Raw genomic sequence first — 21,681 nt, 5'->3', positions numbered from 1 at the left:
CCCAATAGTTCAGAGTTGAGACCATGATATTACAATCATAAGCCCATCTAAAGTGTTGAACTCAGATCCAATAGGTACAAGCCCAGAATCATACGCAGACTAATGCGGTTAAGGGAAGGAAAAAAAAAAGGGTTCTCCCTCAGAAATCTTCAGGACTGCAATCACCTTGCCCTCATATAATTGTTTGTGGCAATTGATACTACGTATCTGCCCTTCACTACACCTATATATATATATATATATATATATACCTGATGCCTTTTAGCAGAAGAATATTCAAATAAGAGCCTGGCAATTGGCATGTTCGTGTTATTAAATAAGCTTGAGAGACGTGAAACATTATAACTTACAAGTCAGTCGATCTATCTTATTCTATTCGTAGAACCTTCTTCACTAAGTCACTGCCCAAAATGTTCTGCGACTCTTAGCTGGAGATAAATGAAACAGTTTCCCATGTAAAAGACGGTAGCTGGCACGTGCAAGCACAAATGATTTTCCGCGCGTATGCAGCAGCCCTTGGGATCTAACGGTTAAGCTTTAAGGAGATCGGACGCGTGAGAATGGTGGGACACTGTTGATGTATATTTTTTTATTGGGGGCCCACATTATTTCAACGGTTTCGATAAATGCAGGCGCTACTTTTTCAGACTGCGACACGTTGAACTTCAAAGTCAAACCACTTTCTCGTTATTTGAAGCTACGATAAACTACCATGGCTTTAAACTTTTAATCGTGTAATTAGTGAAATATCAAAATACTCCTTGCGAAGAGATCATTAATATTACCACCGACCTTACTCTTCAAAGTTAGTTGTGCCTTGAGCCTCGTACATTGGGGATATGCATAGTTTTATTGGACCCCAATGAAATGAAACTCAATTCGCATGGGATATGAAGTTGAATTCGACTACATATAAATTGTTCAGACTAATAAATAATTTTACTCAAAAATTCAAGTTTAATTCCTCAAAGGTGTTGAAGGGGTCAACTAAACATATTTTTATGTAACAATCACAATAGATCAACCATTAGATCACATGCGTTTTGTATAAATACAAATAGAAAGATTATACAATGATATCCTTTACTACATAGTAGATGAAATAAATTGTGTCATATATAATATGGGTAAGGAATTTAGAAGTATTGGCTTATCTGATTAGATTAGTATTTATTCCCATAATTAATAATTTATTATTTTATTTTGCCCGTTGAAGTGTAGGGGCTATTTCGGAATTTCTAAAAAATTAAAATAATGTTTCTCAAATTAATGGGCAAAATAAGCAAGATTCGCTGAAGCACACTTTCTCTCCTCTCCTCTGTAACCTCTCCTTCCTTCCCTTACCGGCTTACATCGCTCGCTCCTATTTTTGGCAACTCCTTCTCTCCATCTCTCTTCCTGGGAGCATAACCTGGCATGCGGTAACTTCTCCTCTCTCTCTCTCTCTCTCTCTCTCTCCATCTCATATATCAGGTTTTGGCTAACTTTCAATTTGATGTTCTTCACGCATTTATTGTGTTTCAATTCATATTATCATCTTCAAGTTCGGTTACGTATGTAGATAACTTTTTGTGTTCTGAAGAAGATATGGAAACATGTGGTATTAATGTTCTTGATTTGGCAATTTACTCTCTGCATTATTGTTATTGTATCCAAAACTTTGCAGATTCTGATTTTGTTTTGCTTTTATTTGGCAGACATTGGGCGTTTAGGTATATGCATTTGCATCAGAACGCCCAAATTGCATCCGTACATTGAATTTTATTGGACGAGAGGACTCTTGTTTTCTTTGATTATCCGTGTACATTATTTGAGCAGAGTGGATTGAATAAGGAAGGAAGTCAGTTAGGTTATCGTACAGTACAGGAGCAATAGCAGTTGAGCGGGTCCTGTTATGTTGGTTTGTGAGATTGGAATTATGGCTGCCTGATTTTTGTGAAAATTAGTGTGGATGGTACATGAATTTGAGTTTAGACTTTAGTGGAGGTTGTGATTTTCATTTGCTGAAATGGGGGAATCACAAAAAGGATGAGGTAAGAGCCTAAAAATGAATTCAAAAGAGGATGGGGACAGACATGAGGACCGGCCAACGTCACCGTATTGGGCACTGCATCATTTGTCGGAGGAGGCAGTTAGGGTGGCTGGTGAAGCACTGCACAGTGTGCACTTGGGTAACCCTAACCCCCAGTCGGGTCTAGGACACAGGCGAAGTCAAAGTGAAGTTACGCCTGTGGTGCACAGACGTAGCAGCAGTTTTCAGAGGTTGAAGAGCCAGGTACAGAAGGCATGGCGATGGGGTGCAAATTCAAGGGAGCAGGATTGCAACCCAAACTTCAACCCTGAGGTTTTGGCTAACCAAAAACGCCAGTGGTATCAGCTTCACTCCAAAACTCTGGTACTTTGTCCTTAAATAATGTAATATTCTATTATTCAAAATTTTGAATCTGATCACCGTATGAATGGAGATACAAATAGATTTTTTCTGCAACTTTTCTTTACGGAAATGTAACTATTACAGTATAATATTACTACAAAGTAATTATTACAGTATAATATTTTTAAGCTTAAGTTCCCCATTGAATGTAGGGAACTGGCTTAGGATTCTCTGTAGAATTATTTTTGTTTTTTTTAAAAGACAGTTTATACTACTTTAATGCTGGAGATATATTGAGTTTAGGAGATTCCTTTTGTATAGGAAGTTATGTTATTCAATTTTGAGAACGCTCAACGAGTTGTCACCAAGTGATCATGATTTGATTTTGGACGATGAGAGTGGATGGCCTTATATTTTAGTGTAGATAGGTTATGCAGTGCATCGCCCTTTAGTATTATCTACAAAATTCCTTGCATGCATCTTGGTTGGTAAACAACACCCGTGCACAAGGCTCTCACAATGAGCGGGGTTGGAGAAATGCAAGATATACTCAGACCTGACCTCCACACATTGAACCTGTGACCTCTAGGTTATACCACTACAATTTTACCATTGGGCCACATGTTTGTCATGTTCTTCTGTGGTAGGGAAATAGTTATTGCCTAAAGGAATAAGGAAAAGGAGAAATAATATATCAGAATGCATAGCTTTGAAGGCACTGTCATATACATATTAGTGAGGCCTGTTGCATGAGTATAAGAAATCAGAATACAGTGTTGATCTCCTCAGAGTTGGACAAAAGCAAAATGGTATCTGATTATCCTGTATGAAGTTTCTCAAATTTTTCATAGAATGCCTTATGGCCCTTATCTGTCTTAAAGGAGAACCTCACTGCATTCTTTTTCTTCAGTTTGATATTATTGTTTGGAGCATAGGTGTGTGAAATTATATGCATGTCCTTATTTCTAAATTTGTCTTGTATTTTCCTATGCATTGACAAACTTGTGATATTTAATGTACATTGGCACTTTTACTTTGAAACTTAACAATGCTGCTTGTTATATTTGTATTTTTCACATGCAATTTGATGATTTAGTGATTTAACTATATTCATTTTTACTTCGTAAATATTTATCTGCCTTGTCAAATAATGATATGACGACATGTTATAGGAACATGTACAATATAAGGAACCCACATCACTTTTTGAGCACTTCATCATTGTGGGTCTGCATCCAGATGCTAATCTTGAATGTGTGGAGAATGCATTTGCAAAAAGGAAAAAATGGGAGTTGGATATGGAAAGATCTGGAATAGTAGACTTCAAAATGCTTGACTATCGAGGTCCTTCTTTTCCAACATTGGAGCCTCAGGTTGGCTGCATCAGTAATTTTTTTTTTCTTGGATCTCTCATTATATCTTCAATAACCTATGATGTAAACTTTTGCTGCTATGTTTCCCATAAGTTGTACGACATCTACGTGCTCATTATGTTATCTGCTTGCCTTTTAACGATTTTATTTCGTACAATGGCAATATGCAATACTGCCTTTTTCCTTCTAATTGAGGAAAATTGTATGTGCTACTATGGAGACGAAAAAATTTCTCTTTAAATTTATTCATGTTGATTTGAACTGGGCCCATTTGGATGCTTTAGCCAACCAGTGTGCACATACAGATTGCTCTATTAGACACTCTACTTGTTGGCCAGCTTTTTTAGTTGCATTCTTTCTGAGAAGTTTTTTTAAATTTTAATAATTTTATTGTAACTTACAAATATTTTCTCCCATCCCTTCTCATATAGGCTGAGAATAATAGGAGTTACTTATCTATTTAAATTTTCCTTGACCTACAGATACTTTTTAAATATCCTCCTGGGAAGAGATTAGCAATGCGCCTAAAGGATCTGTCTTCCTTCTGTTTCCCTGGAGGTGTTAAGGTTTGCCCCTGGTTAAATTTTATCATAATTTCTTTAGTCACCAGGATTGGACCTCAATTGGATTCTCATACTGCTCTTGCTCTTACTCTGTTACATCTTTTCTTTTAATTTTCCTGTTTATGTTTCTTTATTCTTCTTTTCCGCTTTGACAAATTTATAATGACTCTGTATGGTTTAGTTTATTTTTCAAGTTTCAACTAACCATTGCATTTTGGTTTTCAATAAAAGGATTTCCAACCGTGCATTGGCAATATGTATTACTTGAGATCCATATGAGCTTATCATTTTCTCGACAGTGTCTGATATCACTTATCACACTTAAAGAAGAATTTTCATTTTACACATTTAGATGCATTTTCAGTTTTGCTCATATTTTACTCGAAAGGAATATTCTTTACTCACAAATATATGATTTATTTCCTGATATATAACTTTTGTAAGTGTCTTTTCCTTTGCTATCGTTGTTAATGAAGTATGATCAGTAACACATTGTTTCATTATGGACTATCCTCCTAAAGGCACGGTTGTTGGAGAGGACTCCGTCACTAAGTGATCTCAACGAACTAGTTTATGGACAGGTATGCCAAACAAACGTCTCATTTTGATTCAAGTACATCATCAAATTTTTTTTAGTCATATTCTATGGCTTTTAGTATTGGTTACAAATTGTGATTTTGCTCTGATATCTTAGTATGTCCGGTTCTTCTACTGATTTGCAAAGAAAGCATCCATTAAAAAGGGAAAACCCTCTTGTCTGTCGAAAGTTTATTTTACCCCAAATGGCTTCCTAGGTTAAAAATATAATTTTTGATGGACTTTCTCTTCCAAATGCAATTTTAGGGAAGTCTACGACTGGTTTGAATAAACTTTTTTTTTTCCAATAATTATGATTAAAGGAGGACAGTGCCCCGAAATCCGTCTGAAGCCTCCTCAACCCTATCATCCATAGTTCCGCACTACAATCGGAGTTATTTTCATGAAGTAGCTTCTAGTAATTGAGGAAGGAACTGAGCTCCTAATCTTGAACATCTCGATTCAAGTTTATGCTCCTGGGAAAGTGAGAATGCAAACTCTTGAGCTCCCAATAAAAAATAAATTGCAAACAGAATGACATAATCAAGTTATGCTCCCCTGGGTTCAAAGCTAATCTCGGTAATCTTGAGCCTCTATTGAATTTTATGCTCCTGGGAAAGCCAGACTACACTCTTGTGCTCCCAATCAAAAAAAAAAAAAAAAAAAAATTGTGTCATGTCTTCGTCTAGAATTGGTGCTAGTTGACATGTGTATCTTCTGTTTCATTCAATTATGAGCAATAAAGCTTTAAACTGTTATTACATGCACAATTTCTAAATTTTCTGTATTGTCCACAGGAGCATTTAGGGAGAGATGATTTGTCATTTGTATTTTCACTTAAGGTACATTGTATCTGTTTCTTCATCTCATTTGAGAGCTACTTATTGTTTTAAAATTGCTACCTCGGTGGACTTTAGGTTTTTATCTAGATTTTTTTCTCTCTGTAAGCAACGTGGCATTAACTTACAAAATTTAGGAAAATAGGAAATCTAGTTGTGATGTGTTGTGTTCTGGTGTTTTTTTTGTCAACCTTGCTATATGTTCTCTTTCTGCATGCTTTTTTTTTGTTTATTTTTTTTGGTTTTTATCTAACATTGTAATAATTATAGTAGTGTCTTTTTTACTATATATTTGCTTTTGAATTATTGATCACAAAATGAAAAAGAAAATGGGATTTTCTTTGACTTTGAAATACTCTTTCGTGGATGCTTTTTCTTTATGGTTTTTTGCTGAAATTTTTTTGGTCTTTCTTTTATTTCAATTATATTAAGTTTTTCATCGGGGTTTAGTTACAAAATAGCATGCTGTTGATTATGCTGAGCTAAGTCAACTAGTTTCTTCAACTGTCAGCTGGTTTGGAAGCAAGTTACAGAGTCATAAAAGTATTGGAGATCTTAGTATCTCTGGTTGTGTACGCATAATGGAATTCTGGAGAGGAAAGCATGGTGTACATCAAAGTTTTTCCTTTAGTTTGAGTTGTTATTTTTTTTCTCCTTCTCTTTTTTGACCTCTTTTAGAGTTATGCTACGTTTAAAAGCCACTAGTTGGATGCTGAGGAAAGTTTTTATGTACGCTGAGGAAAGTTTTTATGTACCCTTGTTCAGGTGGCGGACAATGCTACACTTTATGGGGTTTGCTTACATGTCACAGAAATTGTTCAGAGGCCCCCCGGCATCTTAGCTACCTCATCACCCATTTCTCAATCATCAGGAAGATGCTGCCGTTATTTAGTTTCTGCACCTCGCTGCTACTGTGTGCTAACCAGGGTTCCTTTCTTTGAGTTGCATTACGAGATGTTGAACAGGTCTTCATTAATTTCGGTTGCTTAAAAAGGAGTTTTATATGTGATTGATCCAAAACAACTTAATATGTTTTACTGCAGTATCATTGCACAGGAGCGTTTAAATAGGATAACACAGTTCGTCACCGAAATGTCTCTCACCAGTTATGTCCCTTCAGTGACCAAACTTCATTGTCAAATGAATGGAAATGTTGAGTCTCCTCGCCTTGACTGCATTGCTGATTGGATGGCTTCTGCAATACCTATTGACAGAGCAGTGGCTCTTGCTGCTGCCGCCGCTGGAATCATATCAGATGATGAGATTCCATCCTCTTCATTAAAGATGTCGGACCCACCATCTCCTGAAAGTGTCACTGCCAGTGAATCTTCAGATCTTAGTCAAGCAAGGGAAGTAGATAAAGATGAAAGGAGGAATTCACAGTATTTTGATGAATGTGCTTCTGAGGCGTCAGAAACTCATTCTGATGCTCTAGAAAGAATGTACAGCAGTGGGGAAGTTGGCCAGGTTTCTCCAGAGATAGGTTCCTTTTGGTGCTCTAGGAGCCGCACAATGGAGCGTGTTGGGAGTTCTGAGTCCCTCTTCAGGTGGTATATCTGTAACTATAATAGGTTTATTTGTTAATTAACTTCTGTATAGGAATGAAATCAGTATTACTTTATGCACTGGCCATGTTTAGTAATTATCATGTTACACCAGTCAGTCATAGAGAAATCTCTGCAATTCCTGTTATGATATATAATCATTCTTCAGGTCATTTTGGCGAACTCGCATTGTGTCTGAGTTGACTTGTTACTAAAGATCTTTATCATCTAATTCATTACTCTGGCATAATTTTGGTAACTATGTTGTTGTCTTTGGCAGTCCAGTCAGAAGCATGGCATCAGAGGACGAGGATGACTTACTTTTCTCGAGCTCTGAAAAGGATTTTGGTGATGAATTAATAATGGAATGGGCAAGGGTTCGTTTATCATTAGTTCAATTGTTTATATCTTTATATTACTTTCCCTCCCTCTATTCAATTAATTTTCGAGTTTTGTGTCAACTTGATAGGAAAACAAAAATGATCTACTACAGATAGTCTGCAGCTATCATGCTCTGCCTATTCCTGCAAGAGGAAGTGAAATAGTGTTTCGGCCTCTTGAACATTTGCAGGCAATTGAATATAGACGACCTTCAGTTGAAGCCCTTGGCATTGCTAGAAAATATATAGATTCAATAGAAGCTGCTGAGGTATTTATTTGGTGCCTGAGTTCTTATTATCTATGCTACTTCGTTAGCTTACTAACTCGATATTACTAATCCTGGTAAAAGTTCAATGCAAAGTTGGCTGCTGCTGAGGAAGCACTTGCTTTGTCGATTTGGACAACCGCAACGATTTGCCGAGTTCTGTCACTTGAAAGTGTAACGTCCTTACTACTAAACTATCTCAGAACAGAAATTCAACTCAGTGTCTTGAATCTTGATTGATGTTACCCGTGTTTATTAAGATCAACTTTGTTGAATTTTTGTAGTTTTTGGGGGTTCCTGTGAGTTTGTTGACAATGATAGCAGAGGTCTAGAAAAATAAATAAAAAAACTGAGAATCATGTAGGTCGTTGGAAAATATTGAAATGCTCCACCTCCACCACAATGAACATTTAATATAATGAAAATGTGAATCTAAAATGAAAATTTTCAAACATGTTCAAATAAAGCAGACATTAACTCCAATACTTCTATAAATAGCTGTTATACTTTATGTCACTTGGATAATTAACGACTTAGAAATTACAGTTTAATATAATCGAATTAAATGATACATAGCATATTGGGGGTTTTAAGTGTTTTTCAACCACCTTTTTCTTTTTTGCCTTTTGCTTCGTAATATATGTGCACTTCTTTCATATATTTTTCCCGCATAGTTATGTAACTGAGGCTATAAAATTTGTTCATGAGTTGGGAGTTTGATATATGGTGCTTCTTTCAGGTCTTGGCACTTATGGTTGGAGTGTTACTAGAAAAACAGGTTGTAGTGGTCTGCCCTAACCTGGTTAGTGAATATTTGTTATTGGAGCTAATTTCAACCCATAGATTAGTTATTTTCTCACGCCTAATCTATATTTCTCGCTTATATTTTTATGTACTGCTGTGGAGCATTTGAATGTTATGAAACTATTGTTTTGGATTGGCCCTTGGCTTTGACCGGAATTCAACCAATGCAGGGTGTCCTATCAGCTACAATATTATCTGTCGTTTCCATGATTCGTCCTTTTGAATGGCAGAGTCTATTGCTTCCAGTAAGTTCCAGAGCATTTAGCCTCCACTATATCTTTTTTTAATACTAGATAACAATGAATAAATTACTAATATACAAAACGATAAAGATGTTAGTCCCATACCATATCCTAGATCAATTCATTGAGAAATATTTTTGAAGACTCCCTCCCCTCTCTGCCCTTCCTCTCTGAGATACCAATTGGATTCCCAGCCAAATTGTGATCTTAGTGCCAGAAGCTATTGTCCAAGCGCCTGGAAGTACTACATCCTTGAATATTCATCTGACTTTTGAAACAATGACTCTAGGTGGTGGAAATGGTGTGCTATCTACACCGGATACCATCGTCTCCAGCTCTCTCCTTAGCTGGTTAAGACTTCTTTTTTATGTTGTTTTTATTGGTATTAGTAAAGAGTTTTGAGAAATGGAAACAGGTGCAGAATTCTTGTGATAAAAGAAGCTCTTGGCCTAGTGGTAGCATATTTCTTAGTTGAGCCAAATCAAGGTCCGACTCCCCACTCACGCTAATAATAATGAAAAAAAAAAAGAATTTTCAGAAAAAAAGGAAGCCTTATGATGTAAGTGTAAAACCCTGCTTTATAATATTTAGAAATAAAACAATAAGAGATTTTGGGGCGAAATAATAATCTTTTTTCTAGAAACTCTAGCCTCAACTTAACAAGGTCCAGCTATACAAAAAGCCTAAGGTTTGAACCCAAGACATCCCGCTCCGATGCGATGTTAAGTTTTGTTACTTTGTCATTCAACCCAATAAGTAGACTTGTTGGGGTTGGGGCATTTCACATCATTCTCTAAAACAACTCCCACACACAAGGCTCCAACAATGTATGTGAGGTCGGGGGAAGGGAAGATGGACACAACCTTACCTTTGCTTTTCAAAGAGGTTTCGGGATTTGAAATCATGACCTTCTAGGTTGTGTAGAAGCAACTTTGTTACTAAGTTGCCTAATGTTGAAATGTTGAATCAAAAACCCAAAATTTAGGAATGGTGTAACTTGTTACATTGGAGTTTTAAGGGGAAAAAATCCACTAAACCCAGTGCTCTCCTTTACATTAAGATCCCATGGTTCATTGTGGTAACTTCAGTTTGCTGGCTGAGTTCAGTCATTTTCTCACTTAAATGGAGGTTGGTTATTCATTATGTTGCTCACAAAAAGTCATTAAGAGGTTTTTGTTTGGTGAATTTATTGCTTATTTTATAATGTCTCTTACATTTGAGATTCTGGAGTACTCTTTGTCCCGTTTACATAATTTCCTTGTTTCATTTTGCAGATTCTACCTGGAAGGATGCTTGAATTTCTAGATGCCCCAGTTCCCTTTATAGTGAGTTTCATATAGTATATTAGTCTTTAATTTTTGTAAAGACGTAAAGCACTCGTGTAATGGGCACCTTTTATTTTGCAAATTCTTTTGCCTGCACTATTCTTCAAGTTATCTCCTCAATCGATCTTGTAAGCTTGTTAGGCGAAGTTTTCAATTTAATTTGAGGCTGTTTCTTGAGTTGCATGGATGCCTTCCCAGACCAAACTTTACCTAGCTTGCTGTCTCATATTTTTTTAATATTATTTGAAATATCTAGAAAATACCCATGCACGATATGTCAAATTGTCTGCATGCGCAAGTGTGTTATAGTTTATAATTCATGGACATGGAGCTTATAAATATAGCAACTATAGACTTGCATCCAATGCATGACTTCTTCTTCTTTTTTTTTTCCTCTTTTTTTTGGTCTCATAAATATTTGTTTGTTTAGGATATCGTTGATATTGTGATGATGTGGATGATAACAAGAATGAAAATTAATTTCAAAACCTTTTAAGTCGCATTGTATGATACTTATTATGAACTCCAATTTTGCTGTTACAATAGTTTCTTGACGTCATGTGGTCATCACTCACCATACAAATTGGAAACTATGAATAGTGCAATGCTAGGCAACTGGTTTTTTTTCAACTATACCTTGGGGTTGTACAGAACTAAAAACAAAATGCAATGTCTTCTCATTTTAAAATTTTGCAAATATAGGCGTCAAGACATCTGGAGATATCGTTTAGCGAAGCACGATTTCGATTATATAACACAGTTTAAGCGATTAAGTTTTCGTGAAGTTTTTATTTGCCTGTGATGAAGTTCTGTTTCATTTTCTCATGTATGTTTTACTTTATGTTCAAAATATTTTGAACTGTTTATCCTGATGAAATGGGGGGACTCAATAGGGTTGGAGATGTGAAGTTACATCCGTGAACCTAAGCAGAAACGAGATATATAGTAGGCCATCAAGGAAGAGTGTCATATTTACTAGTGATTGCATCACATTATCACATACATAAGCTGGGATAAAGCAATCTTGGTTCCAGAACTCCACCATAAGTTTTTCTAGAAATCGTCTTTTTTCCTCCCCTTCGCTATCTTATGTAGACTTTTATTTCTATGATTTTGCAGGTTGGCATTCAACATAAACCTGCTGATTTGAAGATTAAAACATCTAATCTTGTTCTTGTTAATGTGCTGAAAGACCAGGTTAGTTTTTTGGCTTTTCTTTACCACATTGGAAATTTGTCCAACATTCAGTTATATTATCATAGAAGAACATGTGGCGAAGTGGTAACCTAGATGTCATAGGTTCAATTCCTGAAAATAGCCCCTCCACAATCCACATATTATGTGGGGGTAAGATCTCCATACATCTTGCATGACCCAACCTTGCCCACTGCGGGAGCGTTGTGCACGGGTGTTGTTTATCTTTTATTTAGTTATATTATCATCATTTGGTAAAAGAATCCAAAATCCGTCCCTATGCTATAATCATGAAGCTCTTTAAGGTAAAGTTTCATATCTGGAATTTTTTTTTCACTTTATTTTCCCTTCTAATAATTGTATTTACTTTCATGGACAAAAAACTTTTTAACTGAATTAGTTTTTTTCTGCACTCCCAATTTTTTTGGCTCATTTTGATTGACATATGTCCATTTTGGAAGCCATTAATGTAAGTTTTGAATCTTCGTGGTACTCCACTCTTCAGGAATTTTGATGAATTTGACTTGATCTGTTGAGTTGCTGAGTCTTTCCAAACCTTAAAAATTTTTGTTGTGTTCATTGTTGTTTCCTCACAAAATTTCAGGTGAAGACGTGTCATTTGCCATCACTCCCTCGACATAGAGAGCTTGTTGCTGAACTTGGGACAATTCATGCCAGGCTCTCATTTGAAAATTCTTCTGCTAAAAGGCATCCGGTATATAGGTGTAGTGAAGGGCAGGTGTGTGTCAATTGCCACGCACAAGTTCATAGCCTTTCTTATTCTGTGGTTTTTGTTTTGACAGAGAAATATATCTTCCCAATGGCAAAGATTGAACTAGCACCGTTAAAAAGTAAAAAAAAATCGTAAAAAATCTTTAGTAACTGTATCCCTTGGTCTCTTTTCTTTGTCTCCTGTTGTACTTGCTTTTCTTTTGGCACCTTCTCGATGCTTCTGTAAATTTCCTTTTCATTTGAAAATAATGTAAGGGCCAAGGTGATTGCAGGACTGAAGTGTTCTGAGAGAACCATTTTTTTTCTTACCTGCTATATGATTTTTACAACTTCTTGGGATTCAACTAGTAAGAAGTTAATGATCACATCTCAGCAGTAATTATTATTATTATTTTGGATTGGGCTTCCCATGAAATTGATATTTTCCCGCAAAATGTCCTTTCATGGTTCATTTGCACTTTTTTATCATTCTTTATGAGTAACTTGCCTGTCGTCTTTAAGCTTCACAAGCAGCAACTCTCATATGTGCAACTTCTCAGGCTCAAACAGCAACCCAATTTTTGAGTGTGATGAAGCGGTACTTGGAGTCTCTTTGTTCAGATCTGAGCTCTCACGTAATAACTAGTGTACAGTCAGACAATGATAGGGTAAGGAAACATAAATTCTTATTTTCCCTTTCATCAGTATTTTACTAGTAACGGAACTTTGCAAATTGCCCCAATCATCAAACTTAAAATTATTGTTTGGTCATCTTTTCAGGTTTCTTTACTTCTTAAAGATAGTTTTATTGACTCCTTTCCTAGTAGGGACCGGCCTTTTATCAAGGTAATTTGTCTATGTTAGTTTGTTGACTGATTTTTTTGTTCATATATACATTTGAATTGTTTCTTGATATAATTAGTACTTGTTTTCATGCATTTGTTAACAGTTGATTTCACACTTGTGCTTATCATAATTTGTTTGCTGTCTTCAGCCTAACAGCTAAATGAATTTTCAGTTTAAGCCATATAAAATGAAGTTTGATTTGCTTTTTCTTGCTTATTCAAAGCACCTGTCATGTAATGTTGATGATAAGAGATTTTTAATTGATCAATTTGTTCAGTTGCTTACGCGGAGTATTTTGCTTTTGCAGCTATTCGTAGAAACACAACTATTCACTGTTCTATCAGATTCTTGGTTATCAAGATTCGAGAGTAAGAGATTCTAACTAAATCTTACTACAAGTTCAATGCATTAAATCGAAGGTGCAAATGAATTCATCAGATGAAGAGGTAATGAAGTCTACTGGTAGTGGCTCTACTGCTTATGGTAATGACCTGCAGCATTTTTCAGTCACAACGCTTTTGGAGCCTTTAATTTAAACAAGTGCAACAATTGTGAAAGTACTAATTATTAATGTCTTACACCAATTAATTATACGTCTGTTGTATTGCTCGTCACAATTGACCATCATCCCTATATTTCGAGGGATATGGCATCTGATGTTAGAGTTCTATTCACCCGAAGTTCTTGTATTGTATATGTGTTGGTTTATTAAAGCCTTAGTTTAATAAAGCATTCAAATGTTGATATAGTTTCAATAAAAAAGTTGAAATGTTTAGGTGGTGTAACATTGTACAATAAAAAAATTAAAAATTAATTTAATTAGAACTCTACCATTTTATATATAAATATATTACATAATAAATTATTTTGGAAAATAAAATAAATAATAATAATATTACAGTTATTATTACTCTAATTAGTCACTGAGAGTTGCAGGAGGTGCCAGTTACATGTTCAATTCCTTAGAACAATCTCCCCATATAATCTCCTCATATATTATGTGGGAGCAAAATCAACATACACATACTGTATGTCCCCGAACATGCCCACTGTGAAAGCCTAATGCACGAGAATTGTTTACCTTATAGTGTTATAGTGAGACTTTCTACGAATTACACGAACTTAACTTCGACTAATCGTAATAGAAATTTTTTTTTTTTAAAAAAAAAAAGGCCTTTGCCAACACGCATCACAACAGAGGACACTGAAAATACTCAAGCAAGAAGATATCATGTTGTACGCATTTGCTAAAGACTTGAGCCAAGATGCTCCCATACAATATCTAAGAAGCGGAGCGATCCTAGATAAAAGCCATTGATAATCACATATGCTCAACTGCAGCACTACTTAAATAAGAGCACAAGATACTATACTCGCAACATTTATGTATTAACATGTTCATAAGAAAATGAATTGAGGAGCCACCAAAAAGTTGCACCGCATTTGACTGTTTTATGGACAAGCTGTTCGATATTGCCGAAGTTTTTGTGCAACTTCAGGCAAGGAGGCAGATATATCCATTCTCTAATAGCACCCCACCTGCTTTGATAACATACAAAAGCTTCCATGTCACTGCCAAAACACATAAGTTACTTCAATTTATTGAAGAGGAAGAGCACTAAACATCCACCCGTCATATGAAACACCCAATGTTAAGTCTATCAATAAAATAATCTGTTTCCGAGTAATCAACATTTGATAGCAATACCCAACGAGTATGAAACTATATCGACATTTGACAGATAACAAACCAGTATTAAAACACTGTGAACAAGGCAAGCAACTAACAATGTATTTGCTACAGGATCCAAAAATTCTTGCTGCAGGATCCAACTCCTATTTTGCTTAATTACGCATAGAATAAAACAAAATTTAATGAGCAAAAGAAGTTGCTTTCCCTCCATCTTTGTATATCAACAATTTTAGTTCAGTTGCCCATTTCTGTGGAATGTTTGGAATTGGTGACAAACTTACTCGAAGTTTATCTACACGAGAAGTTAAGACTCCAAAAACTGTCCCCTTCTAAACCCCCTCCTTTGTTTAATTAGAAACAAGAAAACAAAGGACAAAACTTCCACCGCAAGGATAATCCTAGCTTTGCACTGCTTGAGTGTGGGTTATTGGTTGTTGCCTGCCTTTCTCCTTGGGTTGCACTTTGTGCCCCTTAGCAAAGTTATTTTGCATTAAAAATATAAATTAATTAAAAAAACAGTAAAGAAAAAGAGGGGAGGTAGAGTGGGGAGCAGACATGAAGACAATAAATCATAAAGAATCCAAAAATATTGCCCTTTATTAACATGTAATTATGCTAAAACTTGAGAGAAATCAAAGATTTTGTCTTTGGGAACATATATCATGGAAAATCTACCATTGATAGATCACAGAAGGAAAGTAAATCCTTTAAAAAACTCCAAGAAAGAAATTCAAGTGAGCATGATGATACCTTCATCATATTCACGTTTGATTCAATGTTTTCTTCCAGTGCTAAAGTTAGATTCAGGCACATGCAGACATCATTCAGATCTGAACCCAGCTACAAAAGAAGAAAGAAGTTCCAACACGTTACATTAAGCAGAATGAAAGACATGTACCAAAAGAATTCCACATTCTGTTGGACCACTCAACTTTCATGAGCAAGAAGAAATAATACCTTCATCCTAGTTACTAACCAGTTACTAAATAGCCAAGGCATGCTACAAATCAGGTCATTTATCTTCATCCTCAGAATCTGACTTTGCAAAAACTGGTTCAGGCTGGGTTTGTGCATATGCTGGAGCAATAAACTTGGGATCTTTTGCTGCAACATCAGCATACTTCAGTATTGCTTCCCTTGGATCTTCTTCCATCCATGTTTCCTTGATCATTCCCCCTTGCTGCAATAGAATATAATATGTCAATTGGTTTCACACTTTCACTAGCTTTACAGTTTACTGCAAAGACGAAGTTCTAATAACAATTAACAAAGACAAGAAGAAAAGGTTAAGAAACACCGTTACCTTAAGAAGGTACTGGGTCAATAAGCTTCCTTGAGTTGTGCCAACTCTTCCACCATGGCCTGGTCCTGTCATCGGAAGCTCAGGCTTGTGAGACTTAATTGGGTCCTTCAGAATTTTCTCTCTTTGACGCTTACGACTTGGCTGATCTCTAAATAAAGGCAATGCATGAGGGTTGTGAACTACTGGAGCTGCCTCAAAATCATCAACAGACTTTTTCCTTGGAGCCCGTGCAACACAAACTAGAGCCCCTCTCTCACTGAGGGTTGGATCATAAAGTACATGGGTTCCACCCTGGCTTTTATCTCCAGTAGTTGCAAAGACCTGCAGAAACAGAGGCAGGTAAGGTGCAAATTTATCTTGACTGGTCATATTTTATGATGCTTAATAATGCAGCTTATGTCCACTTAATGATTTAGTATTGAGATACCAAAAAGTAAAATGCATCCCACAGGTTCACATGTATCTTATTCACCTGCTCAGATTAATTCAAACATGAATCACAAGCACTCGTGTAAAACTCACTTCTTGTCATAACCTAGTTCCAACAACACTGTCAGACTGAACAATGTGGCACAACTGCACAAGGGCTTTACCTGATTTAACTTGGGGTGCCATGCACACTGCACAACACTACAACTGGGCGATATCCCAACTTTTGAAACAAGTTCAAGTTTGGTGCGATCATAGAAGCACAGTAAACCTCCAGTCGTGCTTTCCCTTTCAACAGATGTCCCAGTCAAGAAAAGTTGCTCATCGGGACTAAACACGATGTTTGTTTGAGCATAGTTATTCGGAAGATCATTGAACACCTTAAGAGGCTCTTTCATTTGGCGCAAATCCCAAACCTGAATCAGATTTTATACATCATCAGGGTGAAAAGAGAAACAGATATCCATGAAAAAATGTCTATCCAAGAAGGTGAAAAGCAATATGCACCTAGAACAAACATATTATTACCTTCAATGAACCATCAAAGCTTCTCGATAATAGAATTTTCCCATCGCTAGAAAATTTGAGCCCGGAGATATCATCAGAATGAGCATTCTCAACATATATATCTGGCCTGCTTCCCCATCCAGGCTTCAAGTTCCATATCTGTGGAGTAAAAAAAAAAAGGCAAGCGAGAAAAATACTGAAGCACAGATGCCAAATAGACGGAGCTCAAACAAAAGAAAATCAGGTAGTGTGATGCAATCGTTATGCGGGTTTCACTCTAAGTCAAAACAGGAGAAAATGCAAATCAGAAGGTTCAAATGGGTAAGGTTCAGACCACACAACAATTCAAACCCACTAAAACCTTATTTTATGAAATATGCCATCGAAGGGTGACTTTGTATGAGCTCCTTGGAACCCCATGGCTTCACATCGTAAATCTTTAGCCAGGGTCAATTATTTTACCAAGTGCGATAATTATGAGCTTCTTGGAACCCCATGGCTTCACATCGTAAATCTTCAATTACTTTACCAAGTGCGATAATTATAGAAAAGAAAAAGAGAAATAAGAGTGGTTCATTGACATCAAAGCAATTCAGAATATTTCGAAGGAGTCATAAATAAGGCAATTGGATATTTATCTATATAGAGATGTGTTAGATGTAACTAGGTTATTAATATAACCGGTTGTGAAAAGGGGGACTTCTAAAGCTGGATGGTCAACTCAACCTTCTTCACCAAAATATATGATATGAGTTGAGTTACTTGGAATTAGAATTTGCTATTAACTGTTCTTGCAGCAAGTTATTTTCTTCTCCAAACTTCTCAAACAGACAAAAGATTTTGATTCCGTCCATATTCAAAATCTAAGTTTCAGATATTCCATGTACCATCAAGTAGTAATATTTTTCCTTTTAAGAAAACATTGTTCACAATCCCATTGAGTCCAGCCTACTAATATGAATAAATAAAAGGCAAAGAACTTTATACCCTAACTTGCAGTAAAATAAAAGAGAAATCGAGATGGAGAGAACAAGTACCTGAATAGATCCATCTCCAATGCCACCAGCAATACATTTTCCTTCCCAGTCCCATGTACACGTAGTGACTGCAACTCTCCGTGGTCTAGCAAGCTTTGGCTTAATGACCTATTTAACACAGAAATCCATCTTTTAGCCTATAATCCTCTCCATATTGGTAAATAGAAACTTAAGAAATAACATTTAAATAGTCTATTTGCAACCCCAAGCATTAAGTCTTCTTTGCTTTTCTTTTTGAGCAGAAAAAAAACTTTATCAGATGAAGGGTGTACATTCAAGATACAAAAAGAAACAAGAATAAACAAATATATTCAGTTACAGGTCATTAGATCAAACACAACACTGATCAAATCTTCATCTTTTGATGATATCAAAAGATGTCTCCATCCCATTGGAGGCTCTTCTACTCATTTTCTATCAAAGATGGATGGAACTAATGAGACTCCTGCCTCCTGCAGTTCCTTTTCCATAACCCCAAGCATGAAGCCTTAATCATTAGAGGTACCAAAGTATCTTCAAGTAAACGATTTCTACCAGCTGAAGAACGATTAAGTGTTCCAAAAACTTTCATTCTTTTCTACTTTTAGCAGTTGAAAATAATCTTCATCCGCAATTTAGGCCAAAAAAAGGAGAAGCCATCATAAAAGCAAAAACTTCGTTTTGGAAGTACTCAAGTACCGCCAAGTAAAGGAAATTTAGTTATTAGTAAATGCAGTTTTTTTTAACTGATTGTAGGTTAGAAAAGCGGCTTTCAACTTGCGATGTTGTATGTATGACATTGTCTTAAGCTCAATGAAAAACAATCCTTACACAAAGGAGGAGGATAAACGACAAAGTGGAGCATGAGAACAATATTCACTTATAAACTTTGGGCTGAATGCAACGTCTTGATTTTATTATGTTTTCTATTTCTCTTCCTCCTGGGACTTGTATAACACAAGAAATCCTCATAACAAACTCCTTAAGAAGCCAAGCGTAAAATAGTAAGGGATGCCAAATCAACGAATTGCAAGCCAACTGTCTTATTCTCCCCCTTTCCCAGATGATTATAAACATTAAATATAAAGGCACTCCATGGTTAAGATTTCATATTCATAGAGCTCCAGAGTTCAACTTCTTTATTAAATCAGAAGTTCATCATCTAAAAATAATAACACAGAGTAAATAAACAAAACAAGCAAATCAGCCAGTTCGTTAATCAAAGATAACTGGAGGTTTTTGCATAGATGGGAATGGAATTGCACCATCATGGGAATTGCATTTATATGGGATCGTGTATGGTACCAAAATGAGGAATTGTATATGAGAATGGTAGTGCATTATGGGAATCGTATTGTACTAAAATGAATAAACTCTGGTATTGCGCCAAAATGAGGAATTGCATTATGGGAAAAATATCGACAGGATCAAACTAAGCTGATTTTCCACTCAAAGCAAGGGACCACTCATATATTAACTTTGTGATATCAATGCAAACCTGCTTTTGACTTTTGAAGTCGTTTACATCCCATATGCGCAGTGAGCCATCCTCTGATGATGTTAAAATTGTCTCCTTAGTCTTGGGGTGCCACTCTCCACAAGTCAATCCGGATATGTGGCCTTTGGTATTCTTTAAGTCACGAATATACATATCACCTTTGACAAACTCACCAAGAGTAAGCCCATCACGGTCATAAATCTGAAATACCAGGTCAGCATGCATAATTTGTCTCTGAAGGTCATGGTAACAAGATGAATGCAAAATTACCTTAGCTTGAGCAGAGCCCGTTACACACAGGAAACGGTCTGAAGTGGGACTCCAGCTTAGGTTACGAATTTGGTGGCCCTCAAATGGCTCAAGCTGCCTAAATGATTGCAAGCGAGAATTCATTCCTTGGAAGTCATACATGCGTACCATGTAGTCATAACTGCCAGAGAGAACTCTAGATCCAGAGTGATCAATGGCAAGAGCAGAAACAACCTGCGACACTCATTATAATAATTTCACTTTCAACACGAAAGATAATGCTCAAAGGAAAAATGCTTTGTTTAAAGACAGTAAAATTTTATTCATGACTGCTGATTTTCTTGTTCCCCTAATCCCACATTATATGCTCTAGGTGTTGATGAACATATTCAAACTTGAGCTCCATGCTCCATGTTGGTATTTCTTCACAAAGTTCAAAGCATTACAATGTGGCATAATACAAATAATACAACCCTCTCTCCATTTTTTTAAAAACCTTTTAATCGAATTCTCAGCCTACAGCGTTAGTATCTTCAATGCAAAGCAGATGAACAAAGGCTACACATGAGGCAAGTGTTTGCATGTGTTTGGGAGGATTCCGGCTTAGTGACATACACATTTTTAAGTGACATAACAACCTTGAACACTCTCTAGAAAGACTTCTCCAGTCTTATTATTATCTTCCCAACCATCTGGAACCCTTCCCTCGCCAATGCTCACAAATACTTGTGCTAGTCTCCAAGTAATGTGATGATAATTAACATAACAAGAAGAAAGTAAGGTGGTGATTTGAGTTATATTAGCTTATATAATTATACATTACAATGGCTCCACAATCCACATACACTTCAAATGCCACCTTCACAAAAGAGAATTATTGGAATTACTATTAATCAACGAAAGTGTGTATTATTCTCAGACTTTCTGATCGAGCATCAGTTCAATAATTTCACAATCTAAAATCAACTTAGTAGAAACTCTAAAGATTATAATCATTATCAAGATCAAGAGAGAAAACCTACCTTGGTATGTCCTTTAAGCACAATCTCGTTACTCATAGGAATTCGATACTGATTCTCCTCCTTCTCGACTTCTCCATCGGAATCCGACTCACCTAAACTGGCCACTACCGATGGTCTTGGTGGTCCAATCATCACACCCTCCTCCTCATCCTCGTCACTCTCTCCCGACCTCGGCGGCGGCGGCGGTGGTCCCACCATGATCCCATCATCGTCATCGTCACCGGAACCTGATGCAGGCGGCGGGCGGGGCGGTCCAATAATGGCATCCTCATCCCTGTCGGAACTGGGAAGTCTAGGGTTAAGGTTAGAGATTTTGGGAGTATGATTTCGGAGGGAATCGAGCCAGGCTTTGGAGGAAGAGGAAAGAGAAGGGAGGCCGTTGGTGGTGGTGGTGGTGGAGGTGGAGGAGGTGGTGGGGGTGGGGGTGGGGGTACGGCGAGTGGTATTATGAAGGGCTTCGAGAGAGGTTTGGGCCTTTGACTGCTTGCCGAAAGTGAGAGGGAATTGAGCTCTCACTCCATCGTAAATCTCCGCCTCGTCCTCCATGTCTGTGCTGATACTGATAGTCTGATACTCTCCCTAGTTTTCAATTTTCATGTGAGTTTTGGCAAGCAAGCATTCATGAATCATCAACACCTCTCCATGTCGGTGGGCCGATGGCATAATGGAAATAAGCCGAAAATCCCTTTTGTCTGTTGGGCCAGACCACCTGCACAACTTTCATTACCGACCCCCGGCCCAACGACAGGACTCCGAATCCTATGATCCATTACCAAGTGTTTATTCTGTTTGGGCTTAGTTCAAGTTGGGCCTATTTGATTGGACAAGCCTTGGCTAACCTGAAAGGTTTTACAGGCTATCTTACTGTATTTGCCATGCCGAGGCCCAAGTTCACTTTGCAGTCTTAGGGTTCCAATTATTGGCCCA

General features: G+C 36.8%; 2 protein-coding genes across 12 annotated transcripts; one reads left to right on the top strand and one right to left on the bottom strand.

The window, feature by feature from the left end:
• The first annotated feature begins 1,292 nt into the window (after nucleotides 1-1,292).
• On the top strand, nucleotides 1,293-13,717 carry LOC120010208. Of its 2 annotated transcripts, XM_038860930.1 has the most exons (19): nucleotides 1,293-1,421; nucleotides 1,698-2,395; nucleotides 3,547-3,747; nucleotides 4,230-4,313; nucleotides 4,832-4,891; nucleotides 5,684-5,728; nucleotides 6,491-6,690; nucleotides 6,769-7,272; nucleotides 7,550-7,646; nucleotides 7,739-7,918; nucleotides 8,000-8,089; nucleotides 8,655-8,717; nucleotides 8,890-8,964; nucleotides 10,236-10,286; nucleotides 11,406-11,483; nucleotides 12,085-12,219; nucleotides 12,752-12,859; nucleotides 12,972-13,037; nucleotides 13,345-13,717. In XM_038860930.1, exons 2-19 carry the CDS (start codon nucleotides 2,048-2,050, stop codon nucleotides 13,417-13,419), a joined length of 2,460 nt encoding a protein of 819 aa, XP_038716858.1. In that variant the 5' UTR covers nucleotides 1,293-1,421; nucleotides 1,698-2,047; the 3' UTR covers nucleotides 13,420-13,717. The 2 variants fall into 2 exon arrangements, with proteins under 2 accessions (XP_038716858.1, XP_038716859.1); XM_038860931.1 differs by lacking the exon at nucleotides 1,293-1,421 and having other exon boundaries at nucleotides 2,237-2,370.
• A 509-nt stretch (nucleotides 13,718-14,226) lies between these two features.
• LOC120011116 (WD repeat-containing protein 70) lies at nucleotides 14,227-21,377 on the bottom strand. 10 transcript variants are annotated; one of them, XR_005470986.1, is made up of 10 exons: nucleotides 20,755-21,377; nucleotides 19,754-19,966; nucleotides 19,484-19,684; nucleotides 18,007-18,114; nucleotides 16,991-17,128; nucleotides 16,627-16,878; nucleotides 16,034-16,354; nucleotides 15,688-15,910; nucleotides 15,481-15,570; nucleotides 14,227-14,609 (listed from the first exon to the last, which is right to left on the bottom strand). XR_005470986.1 is itself a non-coding variant. In XM_038862172.1 (9 exons), exons 1-8 carry the CDS (start codon nucleotides 21,298-21,300, stop codon nucleotides 15,743-15,745), a joined length of 1,947 nt encoding a protein of 648 aa, XP_038718100.1. In that variant the 5' UTR covers nucleotides 21,301-21,377; the 3' UTR covers nucleotides 15,303-15,570; nucleotides 15,707-15,742. The 10 variants fall into 10 exon arrangements, 2 of the variants coding, with proteins under 2 accessions (XP_038718100.1, XP_038718099.1); XR_005470987.1 differs by having other exon boundaries at nucleotides 14,227-14,576; XR_005470990.1 differs by having other exon boundaries at nucleotides 15,481-15,566.
• Between the last annotated feature and the right edge of the window lie 304 nt (nucleotides 21,378-21,681).

Source organism: Tripterygium wilfordii, chromosome 12 (assembly GCF_013401445.1).
Source record: "Tripterygium wilfordii isolate XIE 37 chromosome 12, ASM1340144v1, whole genome shotgun sequence".
NCBI lineage: Eukaryota > Viridiplantae > Streptophyta > Magnoliopsida > Celastrales > Celastraceae > Tripterygium > Tripterygium wilfordii.
Note: the sequence above shows the minus strand (reverse complement) of the source record. Positions and strands in the feature narration are given on the sequence as shown.